This window comes from Peromyscus eremicus, chromosome 9 (assembly GCF_949786415.1).
Source record: "Peromyscus eremicus chromosome 9, PerEre_H2_v1, whole genome shotgun sequence".
Taxonomy (NCBI): Eukaryota; Metazoa; Chordata; class Mammalia; order Rodentia; family Cricetidae; genus Peromyscus; species Peromyscus eremicus.
In genome coordinates this window covers 35,545,214-35,572,596 of record NC_081425.1, presented here as the reverse complement: position 1 = coordinate 35,572,596, position 27,383 = coordinate 35,545,214, and the positions used below count along the sequence as shown (strand labels likewise).

At 39.9% G+C, this 27,383-nt stretch overlaps 1 protein-coding gene across 2 annotated transcripts in view; it reads left to right on the top strand.

The window, feature by feature from the left end:
- The window catches only part of Tdrd3 (tudor domain containing 3), a 150,058-nt gene that overhangs the window by 51,369 nt on the left and 71,306 nt on the right, over nt 1-27,383 (top strand). The window contains exons 2-4 of one of the 2 annotated variants that reach the window (XM_059273278.1): nt 9,435-9,519; nt 11,060-11,125; nt 25,728-25,888. In XM_059273278.1, coding sequence (XP_059129261.1) covers nt 9,435-9,519; nt 11,060-11,125; nt 25,728-25,888 — 312 coding nt within the window. Of the gene's footprint in view, nt 1-9,434; nt 9,520-11,059; nt 11,126-25,727; nt 25,889-27,383 lie in introns of those variants that run through there. The other variant, XM_059273279.1, reaches the window with a different exon arrangement.

The following is a 27,383-nucleotide window of genomic DNA, read 5'->3' as shown; positions in this document are numbered from 1 at the left end:
TGTCTTCAGGCTCAGAAGTTCTTTTCTCTCGTTGCTCCGTTCTGTTGGGAGGTTTTCCACAGAGCTGTTCATTTGACTTACTGTGCTTTCGTTCCCAGCATTTCTTACTGGGTTTCCTTCAGTATTTTTCTCTTTCTTGGATTCTTTCATATCATTTTCCTCAGTTCTTCCCGCTATTTCTTTTGTTCTCAGTCAGGAGCTTATTTTCTTCTTTGATATCTTTGAACATACTTATAATCACTCTTTTGAATTCTCTGTCTGGGATTGTCTAATTAGATGCCATTATTGATTTATAGGATTGATAAATTTTGTAGGAGTTATGTTGCCTTGGGTTTCTTATGTCTTGTGTTGAGATTTATGTGTCAGATTGATTGGGATGATTTTTAAAAAATCATCTCTCTTCCTTCAGTTTAAGTATTTGCAATGTTCAAGTGGGACTCAGTTGAGCTTGAGGTGTATAGTTCAGAAAATAGTTCCTCAATCTAGGAACTCAGGCAATCTGATATGAACTCTATATTAATCCAGGATATTACTACTGTGCAAATGTTATACTAGCCAATTAATAACAGTGGCCCCTTGATTTTAATGACTGTTGGATATATAACTTTAACAACCAAGGATAGTATGGGGTATACTGGGGTTATAGTTAGATTAGGATTGTCAGGGAAGGTGAGGTTAGGGATAAGTATTAGATTAGTTGAGATACTGTTAGGGCCCACCACTGTTAGAGATTGTTAAAGCTGTGAAGGTTATAGCTAAGAAGTAAAAAAAAAGTAGGAGGCAAGAAAGAGATTTAGGAAAAAGAGGGGAAATATAAGAGATGTGGGTGAAAGATAGAATAAATGCCTTGTAGTAGACTGGGTGTTATGATTTATTACGCAGGGGGAGGGGGGACCCTGGGGGTATCCCCGTGGCAGTGGTGGACAGTAATATACAATCCAGACACTGTATTCACATGGTGAGTTTATTATAATATAGAGATAAAGAGGCAGAGAGACAGAAAGAGGGAGACAGAGAGAGGAGGGGCGGTGTGAGGAAAAGCATAAGGAGAGAGAGAGAGGAAAGGGCAGAGTTTTTCCTTAAGACACAGGGCAGCCCCAAGGGGTGGGTTAGAATAGTAACACTGGGTGAAGAAACATACATAGCAATCCTAAAACCTAGCAGCAATATTCAGACAAAAGCAGACCATCACAGGACATATATGCATGAATGGAAATTAATAATAGAAAATTAGATGTTGCATGAATCCTAAATGGTCTTATAGTAAAAACCCAGAGCCAGATATGGGGTAAATGCTGAAAGATCAGAGAAACAAAGGAACAAGCCACAGCCATTTCTCACATTGCCAACTCAACTCCATGAATCCTCTGACTGAATGCCTCTGAGTCCTCAGCTGAAAGGCTCTAGTTCCTGCTCCTCATGCCTTACACGCCTTTCTCTGCCCAGCCATTTTACTTCCTGGCTTAACCTTCCTAGTGCTGGGATTGATGGTGTGTGTGCTTCCCAAATACTGGGGTTAAAGATGTGTGCCACCACTGCCTGGCTCTGTTTCTCTCCTGGACTGGAGTAATTCAGGGTGCCCTTGAGCTCACAGAGATCCATATGGATCTCTGCCTCCTGAGTCCTAGGATTAAAGGTGTGCACCATCACTGCCTATGTTTAACTCTGTGGCTGGCTCAGTTCTCTGATCTTCAGTCAAGCTTTATTTCTTACATTACAAATATCAATTAGAAATAAAAGGAATGCTTATGGAGTCAATTGCTGGTACAGCTGCTCTATCTGAGTTGAAAGGTCATGTTCTCAGATCTCTGTGGCTCTCCCAGGCTTCTCTTGGTACTGTGTCAGGGCAAATGGGACTCACTGCTTGTAGTTGGTTGGTTTTTCTTTATTAATCTTTTTATTCTTTGCTCTTTGCGGGCCCACCACCCAGCTCCCAAATAAATCACACACAGAGTCTTATTCTTACTTATAAATGCCCGGCCTTAGCTTGGCTTATTTCTAGCTAGCTTTTCTTAACTTATCCCATCTTCTTTTTGCCTCTGGGCTTTTACCTTTCTCTATGTCTGTATACCTTACCTTTCCTTCTTATTCTGTGTCTGGCCATGTTACTGGGTGGCTGAACCCTGATGTCCTCTTCTCCTCCTTTCTTGCTCCTTGATATTTTCTTCCCAGATTTCTCCTTCTATTTATTCTCTCTGCCTGTCAGCCCTGCCTGTCCTTTCTCTTGCCTTGCTATTGGCTGTTCAGTTCTTTATTAGACCATCAGGTGTTTTAGGCAGGCAAAGTAATACAGCTTTACAGAGCTAAACAAATATAATGTAAAAGAATGCAACACATCTTTGCATCATTAAACAAATAGTCCATCCACAGTGCAAAACAATGTAACACATCTTAAAATAATATTCTGTAACAGCTGCTTTCTGCATCTTCAATGTTTTATGTGGTTCCAGTGTGAGCATAAATGACTTTTGCATTTTTGTATCTCTACTGTACCCACAGTATTTTGGATAATTGGAATTTAGTTACTTCTTTGTGTTCCAACCAGAATTTACATATTAAATTTGCAATTTGATCTGCATATCATATAGTAACTAGTAACTCATTGTGGCAGCAAATAATGGATATAGGTTAGAAACCCTCCCAACACACAGACACACACACACACACACACACACACAGACACACACACAGACACACACACACACAGCCACACAGCCACACACACACACACACACACACACACACAGACACACACACAGACACACACACACACACACACCCCAGAACAACAAAACAACAACAAAAACCACATGCAGCATTTAATTCAGAGACAAGGCTGTTGTCTCCTTTTGCATATAGCTCTATAGCTCTGGTGTCTTGCTTGATGGAGCCCCTGTTACTTGGAGGGTTGTTTCATTCTTTTCTTCTCATTGACATTTTAAAAGTTTTCCTATGCCATAGCCTACGTGTTGTCAGTGTGTAATACTAGACTCTGTCCTGTTACTTTAGAAGTTCACCTTTCAGTTTCCACTTAAGTAGACATCCATTATCCCAATGAGTGGAGGTGATTGGAGGGGAAGAAAAACTAGTTTTTCTTTTTAGGTTCAGTTTCAGGACCATTAGAGGTAACCTGGCTGTTTAAAGTCTCCCCCGCCCCCCCCACCATCTGTCTGTCTGTGTTTCTGCCTAGCTGTTGAATTGTGGACTGTTTTGATCAAACATGAGCATAAATGATCTGACACCTTCAGCCTGACAGCCAGTCTGGTAAGAACGTTAGTTACAGGTCTGATTGTGTTTTTGTGCTCCCATACTATACAAAACAGCGTAGAGATACCTTAGTCTACCTTTACCTGAAAAGGCTGCCTGTGACTATTCAGTGTTTGTGAAGTCCTCACAGTGTCACACTGCATCTCAAAACAGCTTGAAGGTGAACAGGGGCAGATAGGTGGCTAACTTAAATAAGCCCAGAGTGGATAGACCTCATGCCAGCTGAAGTCTGTTTTTTTTGGCTTGTATATTGCTTTACAAAAACACGAAGGTTAAAAATTAGATCTGACAACAGCTGCCTCGCCTGTCCTCATGCAGACAGTCAGCTGAAGCTGAGTTATGGCTGCTTTTTGTAGCAGGGCAGCCTTCCACAGTGTGCCTTGGCCTTTTCATGCATGTGTCTGCCAGCCGGGAGACGTGGATTTTCCTGGCTATCAGTGAATAGACCAGGGCAAGCTGGCTCTGTTTTGACCATACTGGTGAGAAAGGGTATTTTAATGGAGACCCACTATCTGGATCTAACAAATGAGATTGAAATGATAGCCTGTCTTTTATCCCAGTCTTTGGCCAATTCAGAGTTTTGAAAGTTTTGAACTCGTTTGCACATGTCTGTTTCTGAACATGAGCTGAAGGCTGTTGTGGCAGTGGCCCTTAAGCTCTGTGACTGTATAATTTTCCATCTAATTTTAAGTGCTTATTTTTGAAGCATTGTCAGCTAAGTAATGCTAAGAATTCTATCCTTTTTTATATGAAAAAGGAAATTTTATCAGCTGTCATCTGCCTATCATATCTATCTATCTATCATCTATCTGTCTACCTACTACCTACCATCTATGTATGTATGTATCATCTACATATCCTGTCTGTCTAATCTATCCATCTATCCACCCATCCATCCATGTGTATTTGTGTGGGCACTCATGTACTATGGTCATAGTGCTGCGTGGAGGTCAGAGTACAACTTCTGGGAGTCGGTTCTCTCTTACCATATGACCTGCAGGGGTCAAACTAGATTCGTCAGGCCTAGTGGCAAGTGCATTTTCTTATGAGCCTTTTTGCTAACTAAGGGAAACATTTAAAAAACAATTTCTATTGTTTTTTTGAGATTAAAATATAATTACATCATTTCGCCTTCTCTTTCTTCCCTCTAAAGCAGAGGTTCTCAACCTTCCCAGTGTTACGATCCTTTAATACCATTCCTCATATCGTGGTGACCCCCAACCATAAAATTATTTTTGTTGCCCCCTTTGGGAGTTGAGAACCACTGTTCTAAACCCTCCCTTATACCCTCCTTGCTCTCTTGCAAATTAATGGCCTCTATTTTCATTAATTGTTGTTACATACATTTATGTATATGCATATATATATTCCTAAATACATAAGTACAAGCTTTGTCTGTATAATGTTACTTGTATGTGTGTTTTCAGGACTGACTGTTTGCTATTGGATCAACAATTGGTATGCTTTTCCCTTGGGAAGACTATTCCAAGGAAGATTTTTTCTTTCTTTCTTTCTTTCTTTCTTTCTTTCTTTCTTTCTTTCTTTCTTTCTTTCTTTCTTTCTTTTTTTTTTTTTTTAAATTACCTCTTGAAAATTTTGTGAGCTGATTAAGCTTGTGTTTTAAAGTGGCATTATTTGAAGATACAACTATCAAGGAAATATTGTTAATCTATTTTTATGCAGAAATGTAGCCCTTCAGTATTTGCCTGTTAATAAAGTATATTCAGATGTCTTTTTGTAGTTTAGTGGCGAGGGCTTTGTGGTATTTTACTGTTCCAGCATCTCTGATGGAGAAGGCACAGGTGAGTGCATGGTTGGCTGTTTTAATAGCACCAGCTCTCTGGGGTCTGGACACAAAGATGGCACAAGGAACTGACTGTAGTTCCTCTCCCTGTGGCCCATTGGGCAGGTGTGTACGGGAGCTTATCCAGTGAACCTGCCCAATTTTCAGTTCCTTTTCCTGGTGACAGCCTGACCTGGTGGATACTGTTGTTCCTGGTTACTGAGTTCTGTGATGTAGCTTACAGTAGATTTTATGGCTTTTTACTTTTATCACTTGCTTTGTTCATTGTTAATAGTGACCTTTTCAATGTAATATATAAATGCCACACAGTGATTAAGTTAGGTCAGTCCTTTTGTGAAATGGTCAAGTATTTATAGAAGGGTTCCTAAATAGAGCTGTGAGTGGATGCTGTTGATTGACAGTTTTTCAGGAAAGCTGGGGTAAGCTTTAGAAAGTGAGCAGGGAGACCTGTTAAACTTGGAAATTGAGACTCAGACACATATATGTGAAGGCAGTCCCTCTCCCTTCATTAGTGATGGTGTTGTGGTTTGAGTGTGAAATTTCCCCTATTGTGTTTGGACGCTTGATCCCTAGCTGGTGGAGCTGTTAGGGAGGATGTAAAACCTCTGGGAGGTGGATCCTAGGAAGTGAGTCAGTTGGGATGGGCCTGACTTCCTGACTCTCTGCTTCCTGAGTGTGGATACAGTGTGACTATCAGCTTTATGCTCCTGTCTCCTAATGTCTTCCCGGCCATGGTAGCCTGCATTCCTACTAAAGCTGGATGCTTGAGTTCCTTCTTGTCAAGATGTTTGGACAAAGCAATGGGAACTGTAACTGACGAACTTACAGTCTTTTTCTTTTTATATTTTTCTAAGAATGGGCATTTTTAATTGATTTTTAATAGCCTTTCCTCTCATCAGTAGTTTATATTTGTTCCCTGATCTTTTACTATGAAACTATACTGTTTGTTGTTTAGTACACTTTGGAGTTTACTGATTGAATTTTCTTGGTGGGGGGGAGAGAGAGAGCGAGAGAGAGAGATGGAGATTGATTGTGTGTATATGTATCTGTGTTAAGTATCAAATTGATTAAGAAATTGAATTGCACAAATGTTGATGTATTAGGGTTCTCTGGAGTGACAAAACTCATGGAGTGAATCTCTATATATAGAAAGGGAATTTATTAGAATGACTTACAGGCTGCAGTCCAGCTAATCCAACAATGACTGCCTACGAATAGGAAGTCCAAGAATCCAGTAGTTGCAGTCTTCAAGGCTTGATGTCTCAACTGGTCTTCAGTAGACATTGGAATCCTGCAGAAGTAGGCTCTGATGCCAGTGAAAGTGTGGACTTGCTAGCAAGAGCAAGGGCAAGTAGGCAAAGAGCAAAAGCTTCCTCCTTCCATATCCTTATGCAGGCTTCCAGCAGAAGGCGTGGCCCAGATTAGAGGTGGCTTTCCCAGCTCCAATGATCTGGATTAAAGGTGTGTCTTCCTGCCTCAAAGATTAGGATTAGAAGAAGATCTTCCTACTTCAAATTAAGCAAAGTCCCTCAACAGCTGAGCCCTCCATTTTTGGGTTTTAGTTAATTCCAGATATAGACAAGTTGACAACCAAGAATAGCCATCACAGTTGGCTTGTGTAGATCATATTCTTATAAATAATTAGTTGTTTGATAAATTAGAATCTGTTACAGTGGTAAGACTATTGAGGTGGGAATTGGGGCATTTTTGGTTTCAGTTTTTTATCAACTAAGCTTGTGTTTTCGGCAAGTTTAATGTCTCTGGGACTTCTTTCTTCACAAGTAAAATTGATGGTGTGAACTTTGGTTACTTTGAAAGGTTATGTCTGTCTGTTTGATAGGCTGTTGTCCTGTAGGTCTAAAGGGTTACTCTTTAGGAAACAAGTCCGTATTCTGTTCGTCATTGCATGCTGTGTCCCATGTGCAAGAGGCTGGAGAGTTGTGGTTGGTAATCACTCAGTTAGTATTGAACGTCATCCATTTCCCTTGGAGTTACTGTTCCTTCCTCAAATTAGGTTCACGCTAGACTTGTATGTCTGTCCTCATTTTTCAGCCAGGATGCTCAAGGATCGTTTCACACTTTCATATTTTGGCTTTTAACAATCTCTTTCCATATACTTTTCCTTTCTCCAAACTGCCTTAACCTTCCATAACGTTTCATGTGTAGCTATTTTGGCCTCGTAAATACCTGTGTGTATGTTACGTTAAACTGTGTGGGTGAAAGTCACCTCCTTGAAGGACAATGTAAAGTTTTCATTATTTTACTAATAATTTCTGATTCACACAATACTTTCTATATCATAGGGCTTAATTAATACTTGTAGAAGTAAATTTAGATGACAGTTAATTGGAATTTCATGTACACCTAATATTAATGAGCAGATGAAAAAATAAGAGACTAAAGGAAATTATCATAACTGTTTTGACTTATAAATAATGTTTAGATATCCGAGTTTACTTTACACGTGGTCCCTCATGCACTCTCGTTCCTATCTACTTACTGTCTATTTACTTTTAGTTGCTGACTTACATACTTAAGAACTGCTTCTCTCTGCCACAAATTAAAGTGCTTGTTTTCATTAATCATTTTACTTTCGGACTGCCATGGTTGGAAGCATTAGTAGTACCTAGTAGTTACACACACACACACACACACACACACACACACACACACACACTTTCCTTTTATATACTTGGTTTTGTCATAGACTTATCATCTTCGATCTACTCTCTTATATAGTCCTAACTATTTACATTTATTTTCACTGGCTATATTCATTTAATTCTCTGCTGTGAAGTTGCTACTTCCTCCTCCCTCTTCCCCTGTCTGTCCACCTATTTGTCGCTCCTTCTTCCCCCTCTCGTGTGTGTGTGTGTGTGTGTGTGTGTGTGTGTGTGTGTGTGTGTGTATGTGTGTGTGTGTCTGTGTGTGTGTCTGTGTCTGTGTCTGTGTTTGAGACAGTGTCTAGCTTTGTAATTCTGGCTAACCTGTCACTCATGATGTAGACCAGTCTGGCTTCAGACTTGTGGCGGTCTTCCTGCCTCTGCCTTCCCAGTGTCGAGAGTATAAGCATGTGCCACTATGCCGGCCTTGTTCACTCTGTTTCTTTTCTGTGTCCAGATAAGATTCACATTTTGGGCCTGCAGGATGGCTCAGTGGGTAAAGGCACTTGCTGGGAACCTCAGTTTGATCCTTGGAGCCTGTGTACCAGGGGAAGGGGAGAAATAACTCCGCAGAGTTGTCTTCTGACTTCCACATTTACACTGTAGTACATGTTCACACACCTCAAATAAAGGTGCAAACAATAAAAAATTTACCTTGATAAATGTCTTAAAATTAGTGCAGTAGTGGAGGCTAACGGTAGAGTTGCTGACTCCTCAAGAATGGGCTTAAGAGAACAGCTGGATTAGCTGTCAGGCCAGTTCTCTTAGTGCTGGGGCAGGTGGGCAGTGATGGTGGGTGGTGACTGTAGCCTATTGGTTAAACACGTTGATGGTGACCATAAAAACATTTGAGATGCTGATGGACGTTTTTATAAGCTAGTTTATACTTGAATCATAGAATTTATCAAAAAACACCCAAAAAACAAACAAACAAACAAAAAAAACAAACCAAAAAACAAACAAACAAAAAAACAAGCCCTGTATTGCATATGGGTTTGTTGAATGGGTAGAAATAGTTTTCCCCCTTTGGATACAACAGTTCCTTCACTCTTGAGTTAATTACTGTTTTGTCCAGATGTAAGACTGGGTTGAACTGAGAAAACGAACATTAGGATAATAAGATAATGATTCAGAAAACAGACATAAAGGCAAAGGCTATACTATAAAGGTTACCTTTCCTTATGTCTCTTAGAGTCAGAAGCACTTACTGAAGAATTCTTGGGAACGTGATATTAAGAAGGGATGTGAGAAGATAATGCAAACAAGTATCCAGGAGGGATTTTCTTGTTCTTCATTTGTTCAGCTCAGTTTCAAAGTGTGGTTATTTTAGTCCTTACACTATAGTTCACCCTCTTTTAAAAGCTTACCACATTGACAGATATTAGATCAGAAATTATATTTATATTATTCCAAAGAGTAGCTCATAGGCAGGCTGATATGTAAGTAGCTTTTCTTAGAAAGCATATGGATAATTTTATTTACGCAATATCTCATCAAGGGTACATATATATGTATATGTGTATACATATACACACACATATATACATATATATATGTATATATATATATATATTCTGAACTAGTATTAGAATAGTATTCAGACTGGAATGTTTAGTCTTTCCTAGTATTTAATAGAAATCAAAACTGCATATTGTAATATTTTATTTACTATTATTAAGCTGTTTATTTTATTTCAACAGGTATCTTTCAGATGAAGGCATTGAAGCTTGTACAAGCTCTCCTGGCCAAGTCAGTATAAATGACATCATCCTGATTGCTCTCAATGTAGGTGAAGTTTATTAACTTTTATTTGGCCCTATTTTAAAATTTAAAGCTATTCCAATGAAAAATACACCATGAACTGTATTTTATGATAAATAATGTAGAGGAAATCTTTAATTTTCCACCTTTTCAAGTTATAGAGATGTTTGTTGAATTTAATGACCTTAGTATTAGATAGTTGTAAATATCACACAGGATACAATGGGAAGTGAAAAAGTTTATTAATTGTAGGATCCATCATATTTTTATCAGCCTTGTAATAGTAAGAGCTGACAATACTTTAAAACAGTTTTTCTTTTAATTTGTCTAAAAAAAAGGCATGATTTATTTATTTTCTCTCATGTATATGAGTGTTCTCCCTGCCTGTGTAAATGTACACCATGTTAGTGCCTGGTGCTCTGGGGAGTCAAATGAGGTTGCCAGATCTTCAGACAGTTGTCAGCTCCCACATGGGTGCTGGGAAGGAAACCCAGGTCTTTTGCAAGAGCAAGTGCTGTTCTTAACCTCTGAGCCATCTCTCCACCTTCTAGTTCTCCTTAGGTGTTTCCTTTATGCTCCAATTTCTGTGTTGAAAAAGACGTCTTTACTTTTTCATCTATAAAGTAAGGAAGTAAGAATGTTAAGGAATGGCATTAAAATCCTGCATGTAGTTTGAGGTTCAAATACTTGAATTATTCAGCAAATATTAAGTGCAGTGTTAATTTATTGAGCACTGTTAGTGTTTAGTAAGTTTGAAAACACAGTATATTGTTTCTCTTGAGATCTGTGCTCCATAGAAAGGCTTTCCAAATTATCTTAGGTTTTTACTTCTGAAGAGGATACTGTTCTTAAAAGCCCTACTTTTTATATGGACTGTGTGATCTTCTCTTTAGCAGAGATGCTGCAATCTTAGTAACCAGTCTCTGTTTTAGTTTTTGTGTGCGATGATTTGCTGAGTTACATGTATTTCTGCATTGTCATAGTTAGCTGTTAATTCACCATTTTCTCCTTCTGTGATTTACACAAGCAGGGAAAATGTTGTCACTACTAAGGTGCGGCCGCTCGGCCGTCCCTGTGACACCGGTCCCTGTTTTTTCCTGTGCTTTGCTATATTATGAGTGTCAGAGCTGGTGGGGCAGTTGGTTTTCATGTCTTTGGAGATTAAGATAATATGGGATTTAGTTGTTAAAACTTATCTATGTATATGCATATATATGTCTGTATACACACACACACACGCACACACACATACATACACGCACTGTGTTTATTGCAGTTCAAAACTGTCACTTGAGTTTTGGATTATGGCATTCATTTTGAGTAAGATCATAATGGACGTAATTTGTTGGAGACTTTAGTAGAGAAGAGTGACTAAGAGAAAAGACACAGGACGCCTGTCTTCACTGTCCGCTTCACTGGTGCGCTTTACACAATACCAAGATTAGTGACTGTCTGCAGACATTGTATAACTAGTTAAAGATGTTTACTTAGTTCTTGTTCATAAGATTGGATTTAGAGATAATTTTTCTATAATTCTATTTTAATAATAAAATATTTATTTTAGACAGATTTGAGAACAATTGGCAAGAAGTTCCTTCCCAGTGACATCAACAGTGGAAAGGTAGAAAAGGTAAAGAAGAAGAAAGATGATTCTTGAGCTTTGCTGCCTGCCATAAAAAGTTGGAGTGTGCACTAAGTTACTAGAAGAGAGGCTGGGAGGTCACAGAACTATAATGCTGTTTCATTTCACATAAGGAATGTTATGAAAAGTAAAACTCATTCACAAATTATAAATACGGTGTATTAACTTGGCATGTAACACTCATCACATTGTCGATGTTTATGTTGTTATTTCCTTCATAAACTGTTACTAAGTTTACTCAGTATGTTTATGAATATAAAAGTATAAGGTTGTGAGGTCCTTAGCAGTTTGGCAAAGATGCATGTTTACTGTTGTTATTGTGTGTTTCACATAGAAGTATTATTACGGATTTACTTAGAGGTCTCATTTTTTAAATATGGGAATACCTTTTAAAGATAACCAGGTATGGATGATAGTTCCTGCACATTTTAAATGTCTATTGTTTTAGTAAAGAATTGAGAATTGCTATTGATAATGTTTTGAACTGTTGGTCTACTTTCTTAGCTGTGTTATAGTCCACGATGTCTTCTGTCTGCCCCTTCTGAGGGACTGGAGAGCACATGGTTACTTTCCTCTGGATAGTTCCTTATAGAGTTGACATTGCCACCCCCTCTTCTTCCATTTGTCTTGGAACTTCGGCTTACTGTCTTATTGTTAGTGTCAAGTGTTGACTCTGTTTCTAGTCTGTTTCACAGCGTCCTCTTGCACTTTTGGTTACAAAAATAGTTGTTCTTAGATATAGTTTCCTGCTGGTTTTGCCTTGGTCCCCAAACTGTCTTTGCCGCTACCTGAATTTCCAGCTCCATAGCATGAAGATGGAACCTGGTCATTTGCATTTTGGTCCTTTTAAGGGGATGTCCTTGCTGTCCCAGAAACATCCATAGAAAACCCCCACATTATAACTGCAGATTGGATGACAATTGTGGCCAGCTCTGATGGGAACAATAATTACACAAGAGTTCATGCACATCTGTATACTCATTTTATTAAGAAAATGAGAGCCAGCTGGGCGGTGGTGGCGCACACCTTTAATCCCGGCACTCAGGAGGCAGAGGCAGGCTGATGTCTGAGTTTGAGGCCAGCCTGGTTTACAGCGCAAATCCAGGACAGCCAGAGTTACACAGAGAAAGCCTTTCTCGAAAAACCAACCCTCCCCTGCCCCAAAAAAGGGAAGAAAGAAGGAAAATGAGCTTCCTGTATCAGTGCTTTCCCATGTCTCTGACCTTAAGATGCAGAAATGCCTGCACTGCCTGGAGCTCACCAGTAGATGGAGACATTCTTTGTCTCGGCCACTTCTCATTCAGTTTTGCTTCTAAAACTGTGTGCAGTACTTTGTAAACGTTTCCTTTGAAGGGAGTTGATAACAATTAACAAAACTTTGTAAGCTGGAATCTTCTGTGGTACATATTATCTCTTATAACATGTTTAAATGTGATGCTAATTTATACATAGAATAAATAGATAAAAGACTCCCATTTCATATGAAATAGAAATTGCTAGATCATTTTTTTTCCTGTTCTTTCTCATTGACTATATTTTCCCCTTTAGTAGCTGCTGCTGACCAGATATAATTCCTCTCACAGCAGGAGTGAAAATGGTTTCAAAACAATTTTAATAGAAATTTTAAAAGCTGATATACAGATTGTACTGATTTTTGTTGGCCATTAGCTAGAACTCCACACACTATATTTGAATATAGCTATATTTAGGCTAAATATTCAAGGGATATATGTTTGATATGAATTAAAGATTAATGCAGCTCACTACATTGTATTTGTGCTTTTATTAGAAAGATTTACTGTCTAGCATTTCATCCTGTTAATAATGCCTGATTGTTATAAAGACATGACTCTAGAATTGTCTACCATTAATTTGCATATGTTGTAGTTCTAGTTTAAAATAAGCTTTATCTTATTCTGTAAATATGCTGTAGGGAAGTATTAGTAAGTATGTTATTTTAATTATTAATCTGCCTTTTACTTTGCTTTGCCAATTATCATGTAAATTATGCTTAAATATGATGCTAATTTATATATAGAATGAATACATAAAGTAATCCCTTTCAAATGAAATAGATATTGCAAGATAATTCTACTTTTTTTAAAAAAATTCTTCTCTCACATATTACATCAAGCTGCAGTTTCCCCTCCCTTCCTCCTCTCCTCCCTGTCTCTCCCCTGTACACCCCCTCTCCCCCAGATCTACTTTCAGAAAAGGGCAGGCCTCCCCAGAATACCAAACAAGGCATATTCAGGTATAGTAAGATGAGGCACATCCCCTTATATTACGGCTGGATGAGGTAACACAGTAGGAGGAAAAGGGTCCCAAAAGCAAGCAAAAGAGTCAGAGATACCCCTACATCCTCTGTTAGGAGTCCCACAAGAACACCAAGCTACTCAACCATAGCTTATATGCACAGTGCCTAGGTCAGTCCCTGCAGGCTTCCTGATTGTTGGTTCAGTCTCTGTGAGCCCCTGTGGACCCTGGTTAGTTGATTCTATGGGTTTTTTTGTGGTGTCCTTGACCCTTCTGGTTCCTATAATCCTTCCTCCCCCTCTTCTGCAGGATTCCCCAAGCTCTGCCTAGTGTTTGACTGTGAGTCTCTGCATCTGCTCCCATCAGCTGCTGTTGGAGGAAGCCTCTCTGATGATGATTATGCTAGGCTCTGCTCTAAAGAATAGCAGAGTAGCTAGATGATTCTTTTTCTGTTATTTTTATTGCTTATATTTTCCTTTTCACTAACTGCTTCTGACATGAAATGTAGTTAATGGATTTTGGTGTAAAATAATATTCTCTAGTTTTCCTTTTATATTAGGAAAGGAATAAAGGTTGGTCAGAGAGGTGAGCAGCAGAAGAAAGGAGAATGAGAGGGAAACGGAAAGTAACCTCGATTTCCTGGTTAGCTCCCAAACAGCAGACTGGAGAGCAACTTTCCAGTCTTCTGACCAGCCTTAAAAAGAAAGTGTATGGTGTATGTCTTAAGAGGCAGGGGAGCCCTGGCTCATATAAGGTATGGAGGGGATGATGTAATAGGGACCAGTAACAGATAGGAAGATAGGAGTACAACCATTGGCCTTATTCAAACCCTGTTTCTCTAGATGATTAAATTTTGTGATTTTTGGCAAGTTATTTCATCTTTCTAGAGGTTAATATTCATATCACTAAAATATTATTCCTTTATGCCAAAAAAAGTTATTGCACATGAAATGTTCAACATAGTGCAGTGCACATGGTGACTTTGACATATAATGAGCCATTCAGGATGGCGTGTTTGGCTCAGAAATCTAAAAGTGCACAAATGCTAATTACCTCTGCTCTGTTACTGAGAGCTCCAAGAGAATTCAGTGAAAGACCCAAGCAAGTGGACTCCTTTGTATTGTCGGATTGAGCCCTGAACCTCCATGAGCCAGACTGATCTTTGTGATAGGATCAAGGGAGGCCTGAAGCTGCTCTGACTGTACTGAATTTCAAGGCTGGCTGGGATACTCCCATTTCTAAGAGAGAAAGTCATCTGAAGATCGGGGAACATTTCCCAAGTGTTTAGAAGCAAGGGAGGAGTGGCAGCCATCATCTTTGTGGGGACGCCCTTCATTTGCCTTGTGCGATTCTTTTAAAAGCCTCCGCTCAGTGTCCTCCTGCCTCTTTGGCAGTTGTTCCCTAGGCAGAGGCTCATCACGATGTTCTGGAGCTCTTCAGGAAGGTAGATGAGAGGAGTCTGAATTTCATCTCCTGAAAGGCCAAAGCCTGTCGTTGCTGTTCTGATTAGTGAGGCTAAGATAACACCATTTTCATGATTTGGTCCTTTCATATTAGAAAGAGAATGGAGAGCTGGTAGATTTGGGATCAGGTAAGAAAGATGGTGGTAGGTCTGTAGTTAGATGACACCCAACTTGTCTACTCTGAATTTACAGTCTCATTCCTAAGATGTCTTGGGCTTTCAGAAGGATATTGTCATCTGGATTTTGCAACTGACGTCTTAGTCATTGCTGTTATCACTGTTTAATTTGAGAGAAAATAGAATTGCAAACAGTGAATAACTTTACTAGTAATTAATATAGTATTTCCCCTGAGGGTCTTTTCTCTCTCATTCTCTCTGTGACATCGTTTTGAAATTTCTGTGTATCGTGGCTAGTGTTTGACCATGACAATAGAGTTCAAGCAGAGAATTGAAAGTGGTGAGAAGGTGGACAGAGATGTTCCTCAAGGCTCTTCCCTGTCAGCCTACATGTTCCAATAGTCTTCCTTTTTCCTCCTTAGGTCCTAAGTGTTGGAGGCTGTGGGGTGTGTGTGTGTGTGTGTATGTGTCGGGGTGGAGTGTGGGGGGAGACAGAGAGAGAGGGACAGAGAGAAACAAAGGGGGGTATGTTGTATCTCACACAGCTTCTTTGCTGAGCTTTTGTAGGGCAGGCTTTGTGTTTTTTAGGTACTCTGAAGTCTTGGGACAGCTAGTAGTGCAGAAACTGGAGACCATGGGAAATAGTCATAATGTAAATGCAGTATAATTATTTAATGTTTTTCTCTGTTTAATTTAAAAAAATTGTTATTTTCATGGCAGTTTGAAACAGGGTCTGAATGGTAATTTTAAGACATAGCTCAGTTTTAGCTTGTCCAGTACAGTTACTTGAGGACTTCTGCACATTGCTGAAGAAGCCTAACAGGAAATGTGTTAGGTGGCACTCTCCTGGAGAGAGGGGACACAAATGTCTGTTTAGTGCAGCTAGGGAACCAACAACCAGCTGAAGCAATGATTACATCAAATGTCCAATTTGGTGAACCAAGGAGTTTCTCTTGGAGTTACTTACAGAGATATCAGAAAGGGATTGGCTGCAGGAGCAGCTGTGGACTCCAAGGCAGCAGCATCACAAAAACCTCCACCCCAGCAGGGGTAAGGATGCTCTCTGCCTGGCCTGCGGTGGGTCCGCAGGTTGGAGAATCTTTCCTAGCATCTGGACTCATCATTCAGGAAGACTCATGAAGGCCCCTCCCCCGCCCTCCAGCAGAGTTTACTGCCTGCATAGCCTTGGGGAGGGGCCTCATCAACCTTAGGTTTCAGCTCTGAAGGGCTTGTAATGGGGGTTTACTCTGAGTCTTGTGAGTCTTTCTCCAGGATGGAATGTTTCAACTTGGAGGAAATTGCCTCACAGCAGTTAGGTTCTGGAGTTATTTCTTTTTTTTAATTGTAAGTCCTCTTACTGACCGACTGTTGCATATGACTTTTTAAAACATGAAACTGATGTAAGGCTTCAGTTTTGCAAACTGAAGTGACTGGCTCAGAACCTCAGCAATACCAACCTGAGCCACAAGATGGCAGCCTTGCCTTAAAATTCAGAGGGAACCAACATCATTCTCAGTTTAGAGGGTGAATGTTTTTAAGAAGAAAAAAACTGGGAAAAGGTTCAAGTTTCAATCTAAAATTGTTATCTATCTATCTTAATTTAGTCTGCAGTAAAGGATAGTTTATTAGTGTCCCATTTAGTGGTTGAGTTGTTAAAATTAAGCATGTACTTGTATTTTTCAGAAAAATGAATAAAATTAGGAATTTGTGTTTTATTTACTGGGGCTTAATAATAAAACTTCTCAGTATTTAAATCTCTACCCTGCTAAGTGTCTTAAACAGATAGATTCTTAAAACTAAAGCAACAAGAGAACTTTGAAAAGTATGTTCTGTCAGGAGCACACTCTAGGCAGTGAAGGCTAGACCCGAGACTGGATGTCTCATGGGGGACGTGTGACCCGGAGTGTGTTTGTTCTGTGTGCTTCCCTCCCGTGTCATTTGCTAACTGTTCAAAGCAGTCAGGGGCAGTTTGTCTGCTGTGCTGTTGTTTTTATTTATAACTGTTGCTTTTGTTGTTTGGGAAATTACTCAAGACATTTTTTTAAGGCTCTAAATTCCTAAAGGATAGGCTCTTTACAGTCCCGCAGTAAATGTACCGCCACACTGCTAATCTCTACGTTTTCCTGTGTTGTTATCGTTGACACCATTGTGATTTTCACCTCGGTGGTCTTGTTGTACGTGCACATCAGTTGGAGATGTGGAAGGATTCCGGGCAGCTCTGCACTGTTTCTTTCCATCCCCGATGCTTTTGGTCCCACCTCCTCCATCAAGTCTTGTTTAGAGCTTGTGTTTAGTAAAACCTTCTTCTGGTCTCTTTTTGGTGATTTGTTTGTGAAATCGCCTCGGACTAATGTTAAATGATTGGACTTTATCATCTGTACAGTTTTTGGAAAAACGCCAAGGCAGAAATGCCCACCGTGAGTTCGGCTTCTGTTGCTGGACACCCGGATGTCCTGCGCTGTAGACACTGCTGTTCAGTCTGCAGTTTCCAACTCCAGTGTACCTTCTCTTCCAATCTTCTGATACCTTCTGAGTGCAGTTCCTTTTTAAAGAAGAGTGTTCTCAGTGCTCTGTGTACCCACGTCTGCTTTTAATGGGAGTTGTGGAAGGCACAATGGAAGACACACTTTGTGGGGTGAGACAGCCCCACGTTTGCGTTCTGTTTCTGCATCACGGTCACTGATGACCTCTGCCAAGTATTTCTTTCCCTCCGCTGTCAGGTTTATTTACACGAGGATCCGTGACTGATCCTCATTTACCGTGTAATTCCACAGGTGAATCAACAGTGTCTGTCAAGCTCCAGCCTTGTCTTCTGGTGTATTGGTTGCATGTGAAATAAATTACAGCAGAGCACTGGAAAATCATTTTTGCTGCTTTTATTCTTTCCTATTTTTTGAGATAAGCCAGACTAGTTTGGAACTTGCTGTGTAGCTCAGGGTGCACCAAAATTTGTGATCCCCTGGGCCTTCCGCTCCCAGGCGCAGGATTACAAGTGTGCACTGCTGCTTTCTCTGCAGGAGGATTTATCTTTTTGTTGTTCTTGTTGTTTTGTTTTGTTTTTTGAGACAAGGTTTCTCTGTGTAGTTTTGGTGCCTGTCCTGGATCTCGCTCTGTAGACCAGGCTGGCCTCGAACTCACAGAGATCCACCTGCCTCTGCCTCTGAGTGCTGGGATTAAAGGTGTGTGCCACCACCGCCCGGCCAAGAGTATTTATCTTCTTTTGCTGGGGTGTTAAACTGCAGCAGGTATGTCTGTTCACCACATGTGTGCCTGGTGACTGTGCAGGCCAGAAGAGGGCAGTAGATCTCTTGGAATGGAAGTTACAGATGGTTGTTGGTTCTTAGCTACTATGTGGCTGCTAGGAATAAAATCCAGGAGGTCTCAGTGGCCAGTGCTCTTAACTTCGGAGCCATCTCCCCAGCCCCTAGAAATGTTTTGTTTTATTCAAACAGGTAAATAAATATTAAATTTATTCTTTTCCTGGGGGGGGTATGAGTATGTGTGTATCTCTTGGTGAGTGTAAGGAGGTCAGAGGACAACTTTTGGGAGTTGTCTCTCTTTCCACCATGTGGGCCCTGAGACTTGAACTCAGGTCATCATGCCTTGTGACAAGCGCCTTTTCTTACCAAGCCATCTCACTGACCCTATAGCAGTTTTGAGTGTACATTTGTGCCAAGTGAAAGAGACAGAGAACTCCATAAAACAGGTTTTATGTTAGAAGTACGTACAGGAAGAAGAACTCAGGAACAGGAGACTAGCTTTCCTCTCTGGACTGTTGGCTTTTAGAGATAGGAGTTTCAGTTATGGAATAGTGAGCGGGTCTCCACAGTGGAGGCCTGTTTGAAACTTAAGACTGCACTGTGTATGTGCTGGAGCGCAGGCTTACCACTCACCACTCTGCTGCGTTTGCAGGGGACTGGTGTTTGCTTCCCAGCACCCATGTGGCAGGTGATTTACAACCACCTGTAAGTACAGGTTGCCAGAGCTGATGCCCTCTTTGGCCTCTCTGAGCACCTGCATATGTATGCACATGCATGTAAACAAACGTGTACACATAAGTAAAAATAAATCTTTGGAAAAAACCCTCAGAGTGTGCATACTCTGTACACACATCTTCCTGATGTAAGATTTTTAAATATACACATATATTGTGAATGTATATGTAGTATATGTGTGTACATTTAGTAGATATACATAAAACAACACACACACCATATTCAATATTATTTCTATTTGAAAACAACATGCCATTTTTATAATATGAATTAAATGAAATGGGGCCTAATCAAACTTTTTGGCTGGTAATTATGTCTGGAAGATGTATGTATTTGGTGTTTGTGATTACTAGAACCTGAATTCTCTCACTGAGTTTGAGGAGTGTTTTTATTCTAAGATAACTTGTTTAGAGAGGAGAAAGAAAACATGGCACATCTTTTCCATGGTATACAGAGTCGTGCACTTGTCTCAGCTCTTCTTAGTGTAGAGTAGAAGAATCATATGTTGCAGGAGAACAGCAAGAAGACCGAGTTTCTGAGGCACAGCTGCAGTAGTGCTAGGCTCTGTCCAGAGTGAGTGATATCATTTGACCAAAGCATAGAACGAGGTGCTTGCCCTGTGCTGGGACCAGTGTGTTCTAGCTCATGCATGCTGGCTGATAGCACATCTCTTCTTGGCGCAGAGTGTAGCTGGATTTTGTTGGTTGTTGAGATTGGTGAGGGAAATTGTCAAATGGTGTAACTGTGGTTTTTCCATTATTCTCCCTCTTAGAAATGATTTTACTAACACTTCTGGTTTCAAACTGACCCTGTGGTTTGACTTTGGGTGTGTTCATGCTATGTAGGTTGTACATCTAGCTTTTCAGTTCTGAAATTTCACTGACCAAACCAATATATTGATTTTAAACCATAAATTATTTAAAATATTGATATATGTACATACATATATATGTATGTTTGATGTATGTACATATAGGTATGCTTTGAAGCTTAATATTGAAGTAGGTGCCTCTGAAGCCTCTTCTGATGCAGACACTAGAGTGTCTGAATGATTCTACTCAGGTGTTGTGGCCCCCACCCTTTCCTACACTAAGAAACAATTGCTGTAAATTTTTAGTTTGTTCATTGATTTTAAGTACATTTTGATTACATGTGCAATTACAATAAATATGCATCATTTCCTTTGATGGCTATTTAATTATTTTTTAATCTGTTTTGAAAATGGATACTATTTCTAAGAACAAACATACAATAGAAGAACTGAGGAACTGAATTAGTGCATGATAGAGTTAAGCCAGTGTTCATGTTTATAAGATGATGCCAAATTATTTTACAAAGAGTTGCATCATTTATATTGCTTTCACTAGAGTATACAAGATCTATTTGAAAGTTGCCTTTATGACACTTGAAATTACCATTTTTTTCTAAACTTGTGGTTGTAAAATACAATATTCTTCCTTAGGTTACTATTTTTTTCTTCCAATAAATTTTAGAATCAAATTATTAAATCTCTTAAAGTGTGCTGGAATTTTTACTGAAACTGCAGATCAGCTCAAAGACAGTTGACATCTTTATAGGCTGTGATGTGATGCCACCAATAAAATGCTGGTAAACCGCCTGTCTGAAGAGAGTAAAGAGGCTCCTTGTGTAGCATTCCCACTCTCTAGTTTAATAACTTCATGCTAAACGAGAGTGTGAAACCAACGAACCTGGAATTAGGAAGAAATGCACAGAAGGCTGGTTTCATGACTTTCAGGTGCACATGTAAACACACAAACACTCTCATACACACACGTGTAATTTTAAATTTAGGTTCTATAGCTTTATAGCTCTATATTTCTTTATGCGTCTGGCTTGCCTTGCTTAACATAATGATTTCCAGTTGCATTTGTTTTCTGTAAATACCATGATTTCACTTCCTTTATAGCTGCATGAAATTCCATTGTTTTATATACTACATTTTCTTTATCTGTTCATTTATTGATGGATGTTGTAGAATATTATTTTAAAGTGTGTTACTTTTGTTTATGTTGCATTTGTTTGCATCTGTGAAGCTGTGTTACTGTGCCTGTCTAAAACATTGATGGTCTAATAAAGAACTGAACAGCCAATAATGAGGCAGGAGAAAGGATAGACAGGGCTGGCAGGCAGAGAGAATATATAGAAGGAGAAATTTGGGAGGAGCAGAGAAATAGCCAGAGTAGGAGGAGGACATCAGGGGCCAGCCTCCCAGCTACACAGCCAGCCATGGAGTAAGAGTGAAAGTAAGATTACAGAAATAAGAAAAGGAAAAAGTTCAGAGGCAAAAGGTAGATGGGATAAGTTAAGAAAAGCTGGCTAGAAATAAGCCAAGCTAAGGCTGGGCATTCATCATTAAGAATAAGCCTCCCTGAGTGATTTAGTTGGGAGCCGGGTGGCGGACCCCCAAAAGACCAAACACCAAACGAAAACAGATGGGTAACCAGGCCACTTGTTGCCTACCTATTGTCAATAGTACAGCTGTACACATGTTTGAGCAAGCATCCCTGTGCAGTGCTGACTTAGGACGTACACCCCAGAGCAGAGTAGCAGTGTCACGTGGTGGTTCTGTTTTGAGTGTTGAGGAACCTCCATACTGATTGCCGTGGTGGTTGCTCCAGTTTACAAGCCCACCGGCACCGAGTCATTAAGCGTTCTTTCTGCTCTGCCCACACCAGCATTTGTTGAATTTGATTTCTTGATAATAACTAGTATAGCTAGATATAGATATAGATAGATATAGTATAGAGAGATGGACTCTCAAAATAGTTTTAATTTGCTTTCCTCTGATGACTTGGTCCTTCGGGATACTTCAAAAATATTTATTGGTCATTTGTGGTTTTTTTTTCGTTCCCTCGTAGCTAATGATTAGCCAATCCAGATCTCGGGTCCCCAGGCGCCTCCTTTGGCCCCGCCTTGTAGGCGTGACAGTTGCTGAAGTCTCAATGGGGGTTGGAACTTCCAGATCAAAGCTGGAATGGCTACCCACTACAAATGATGTTAAACATTCTTATCAAGTATTGATTGGCCATTTGTATTTTTCCCTTGAGATCTGTCTGTTTAGTTCATTAGCCAATTTGTTTATGATGATTTGGGGAGGTTTGCTTTTGACAGTTCTATAAATGTGTATGTGGATGTAATGACATGTCTGGTGTTTAGTTGACAGTTTTGATTAGCTCTTCACTCTGATGATGGTTTCTTTTGTTTTGAAGAAGCTCCTTAATTTCATGCCGTCCAATTGTCAACTCTTGGGATTGTTTTCCAGTTCTAGTGGAGTCCTCTTCAGAAAGTCCTTGCCTATTCCTGGACTTTGAGTTCTTCCACCCACGTTCTTTTCTAGCAGTTTCGGTGTTTTACGTTAAGGTTTTTGATCCATTTTCATTGATTTTTATGCAGAGCGATGGATCTGGTTTTATCCTTTTACATGTGGAAAACCAGTTTCTCACCAGCTTTTGTTTTCGAGCTTGTCATTTCCCTAGTATGTGTCTTGACAATTTGTAGAAACCGTTAGGTATTTGTAGCCCGTGGGCTCGTTTCTGGGTCCTTTATTCTATTCCACTGGCTTATGTGTCTCTTTGTGCCCTTACCGTACTGTGTTGCTGACGTTGCTGTTCTGTTTTTCCTGTGGCTGTATAATATGACTTAGGATTGAACACTGGAATACCTCCAGTATGTTGTAGAGAGCTTATCTATCTGTTTATGTAGATTTGGGGTCCTATGTGTCTCTAATTTTATTGAGTAGATTCTTTTTACCTTTAATATTTGCTTATCTTAACTTTATCTGTTGTGTTCTTAGGTTTGATTTCTTGATCATATCCTAGGTTTTTGTGTGTGTGTGTGTGTGTTTAAAAAAAAACAAACATCCTGCCCATGTCTATCTATCTATCTTGTCTGTATCTGTCTGTCTGTCTGTCCATCTATGTATATATCTATGTATCTGTATATCTATATATCCATGTATGTATGCATGTATGTATGTATGTATCTATCAATCATTTATTTTTCTGACTGATATTACTACATTCATGTACCCCCCCCCCCCCCATGTATGTACTCGGGCATACATGTAGAGGCCAGAGAACACTTTCAGAAACTAGTTCTCTCCTTTCATTATATAGGTCCCCTAGGATCAAACTCAGGTTCTCGGGCTTGGCAGCAAGCTCCTTTGCAGTGATCCATCTCATCCTTTCCATTTCTGTATTTTTAATTTGATTCATTTTTTTTTCATGCCCTATATTTCTTTTTTTTTAAGATCTCAATTTGCTTGGTAAATTTTTTATTTTTGTTGCTGACTCTTTTCTCCCACATTACTGATTTTTCTCATCCATTTTGCTGGCTTTTTCTACCTGTTACTGAGTCTATTTCCTGTCTTCTGGTGTAAATTCATTTACTTGTCTGTGTTTTCTTTCAGGTCTTTAATCATTTTCTCCAGAAAACTTGATTTAGCATTTTAGCTCTGTTCTCATCTTTGAGTTCAGTGGTTAAAGAATTACCGTCATTGAGGGATTCATGTGGCCCTGCGTGTGTGTGTGTGTGTGTGTGTGTGTGTGTGTGTGTGTGTGTGCGCATTCACGCATTGTGTATGTGGAGACCAAAGGTGGGCATTGGGTGTCCTCCTCTTCTCTCCATCTTAGTGTCTGAGACAGGACATGATGGTTAGTGTTAATTGTCACCTTGGCAGAATCTAGAATTACCCAGAAGACAGGCTTGTGGGCATCCTGTGGGAGTTTATCTTGACTGTGTTCATTGAGGTGGGACCTGCCCACTGTGGATGGCATCTTTCCCTGACTGGGATCCTGAGCTGAATACATAAGAGAAAGCATGCTGAGCACATTCATTCATTCCCTTTTGCTTCTAGGCTGTGGCTGTCCTGTTCAGTCTCTTGCTGATTCCCACACCATGGTCTCAAGTCAGAGTAGATTGTCTCCTTTAAGTTGCTTTGTGTGTGTGTGTGTGTGTGTGTGTGTGTGTGTGTGTGTGTGTGTGTATATATATATATATTCATGACTAACAAAACAAAACAACCTAGGAAACAAGGTTTCCCTCTTAATTTGGAGCCCAGTTTTGGTCAGACTAGTTAGCTAGCTAGACTGGTCTTCCAGGGAGCCCTCCAAATTTGCCTGTTTCTGTCTCCCAACATGGACTTACAGACCCAGCTTGGCTTTTATGTGGGTATTTGGCTTATTAAGTTATCTCCCTAGCCTGAGGTTTGTTCATATTTTGGATGTGTTTCTGTGTATTTGCACGTTAGTCTGAGCATCTCTTGTAGATTTGTAGAGAGGAGTCTTCATATTGAGTAACCTGCCCCAGCTGGTACCGTCTCCAGTACCACTCAACGAGAAGTGAACTGCTTTAAGTTTTTATTATATATACACACACACACACACACACACACACACACACACACACACATATACACACACATATATGGTGCATGTGTGTGTCTGTGTGTGTGTTTATGTCTGTCTGTCTGTGTGTCTGTGTGTCTGTATCTTCCTGACCCCCAGCTGCTTTGGTAAGCGCCTTCTGTTCCCCTCTCCAGCCAGGGCAGTGCAGTACCACTGCGCTCTGCCTTTCTTCTCTGGGTGCACTGCCCTTTTTACTTCTGCTCTTTCCTGGGATTCTGTCATGTCCTTGTGGATTTCTGAAGCTTCCCCTCCTTCTTGTAATAACACCTATTTATTTTAACTCTTTCTTTACTGCCTCTCTCAGAAGCCCCCTCTAGTCCACCATCTTGCCCAGAAATAGTATTCACCGTTCATAGCTGAAACTTGGTGGAAGCTTAGGTAGACTACCAAAAACTGAATGTATAACATCATTGCTCCTGGTCAGTGTTGACAGTAGAGTTTTCAATTTGGAGACTTGCTTGCTTGGGAAATAAAATATAAATATTTTTCATTTCTTTTCTGAAAATACGTATTAATTTTTTTTGTGCATAAATTTATTTGAAAAGCTTTAATTTTAAAATAAACTTTCTTCCTAAACTATGATGCTAACTTAAAGATCTATTTTACTATGTAGAAATTATCATTTCTATTAAATTTATTTTTCTACATGTAAGCAAATTTAACTGTCTCCCTCTAGTTTTGCTACCAGCATTTTGTTAGGTAAACTTTTAGTTTTATAGCTAGTTAGACTATTGATTTACGTACTTTGATTGAAAGTTGGTAGGAGAGAACACTTCTCTCCCTGCCAGCAGGTCCATAGCATCAGATTTAATGTTACTTTAAAAAGGAAGTGTAGAAATAAGTGTAACATACTCCTTGAACTTTGTGTATCTTACACTTTGAAGCATTGTGTGCTGTACACCAGAAGAGGGCGCTGTAACGTGGATGCGCCTTTGAGCTGCTGCTGTGCGTTGATGACGGCCCTTACAGGAATGTCAAGTTGTTTGTCTCCTGAGTGCCTGTTCTCGTGAAAGGGAGGAGGCAAGATTTATGTGAACTATTTAGAGCGCATAAGACTAAAAGCATGACCTAATGGACCTTTTATTAAAACACTGAGCTGTTCGCTTAGTGCCTTCATGCCTTGGAACCATCTGAAAGGGGATTTAAAAATTTGTTCTTCTGCAGCCCTCCCTCTTGAAATTTCACCTCTGTGAATTAAAAAATAATTTCAGTTTTGACTTTAATTGACATTATCTTTATAACTCATAATAAGTAACCATTAAAGAAGAGAATAATTGTATAATTGAAAGTATAACAATGACTAAGAGTGACCTTGGTTCCCTCGTGTTCGACAGCTTGAAGGTCCGTGTGTTTTACAAATCCAGAAAGTCCGCAATGTCGCTGCACCGAAGGATAACGAGGAGTCGCAGGCTGCGCCGAGGATGCTTCGTTTGCAGATGACTGACGGGCACACAAGCTGTACGGCAGTAGAGTTCAGCTGTATTTCAAAGATCAGGTGATTCATAGAACTTGTTACAGAGAATTGGCAGGTGCTTTTCAAAAACCTGATTTCTTTGTCTGAGCGTGAATGGGGAGGAATGGAGTCTTAAGTGAATGCTGTACTTTTCACAAGAAGTTCCTGGGGTTTTCATGTCTCTTTTGTCTATCTAGAAGGCAGGGATAAAGTTAGTCACTCTTTTCTGTGTAAAGTATAAAACAAGTTGAAGATACACATGCATGCATTTTTTTAAAAGAAATTTTAGGTCACTCATTGTTTAGAACAGAATAGAATTTCTTTAAATACGTTATTATTTTTTTTTTCTGACAGGTTAACAGCTGACTATACATATTAGTGTGTTATTATGCTATTTAAGATTCTAGCCAAGTTCGAAGGCTAATGTATTTTCTAAGGGGATAATTAAAGCTAAGGAGGTTTGTGGCTTCTTACTACTTCATAAAAAAGAATTCATTAAGGAACAACTTCCAAATTTTTACTTTGTTTAAAAATATTTTTATTAAATATTTGAGCATTTAATACAATGTATTTTGATCATTTTCACCCCTCCCTCAACTCCTCCCAAATCCACCACCACTCCCTACCCACCCAGCTTTTTGTTTGTTGTTTGTTTGTTTTTTAATACTCATGGAGTTCAGTATTTGCTGCCCATATACGTTGGGTTTGGAACCGTCCACTCCAGCTTGGTTGACCTACCAGGGGCCACACACTTAAAGGAACTCTCTTCCCTGCAGCAGCCATCAACCATCTCCCTCCCCTCTCCATGCTGGGATTTAATTCATTTATTGGTGGTCTCACTTGAGCATGTGTGAGTCCTGGGCATGTTGTCACAGCCTCTGGGACTTCGTATGTGCCACTGCCCCGCTGTGTTCAGGGAGCACCGTTTTGTGTGGTCATCCACCTGGCCCTTAGAACTCTTCCACCTCCCTTTTTATAGATGATTCCTGAGACTTGGAAGGAGGAGGAGGTATGATAGAAATGTCACATGTCGGGATGAGGACCCCACAGTCCTCTATTCTTTACACCCATCCAGTTATGGGTCTCTGTTAATTGCCATCTCCTGCAAGAAGAAGCTTCTCTGATGAGGGTTGAGAGATGCACTAATTTATGATAAGTCATCAGGAGTGTTTAATAATACTATGTCCTTTTAAATAGTAGTGGGTTTTTCCATAGGCTCTATGAGCTGTCTAGCCACAGGGCTTGGCCCCGATAATAGAGTCAGGTTGGGTTCCATCCTGTGGTGTGCAGCTTTAAATCCACTTATAAAGTGGTTAGTGCATCCATGGCATTGATGCCACTATTGGACCAGTGGGCATGTTTTACCAGGTTGGTCATTATTGCACGTTATGACTGTGTATCAGTGGCTACAAGGCAGGATAAGACTAATGAGTATTTTTTCCCTCCTCTGGTACTATGCCTAGCACCTCACAGCACTAAGAAAGCTAGCCAGTAGGAATTACAGGCATTAAAGGAACAACTACTCAGATGTAGAAAG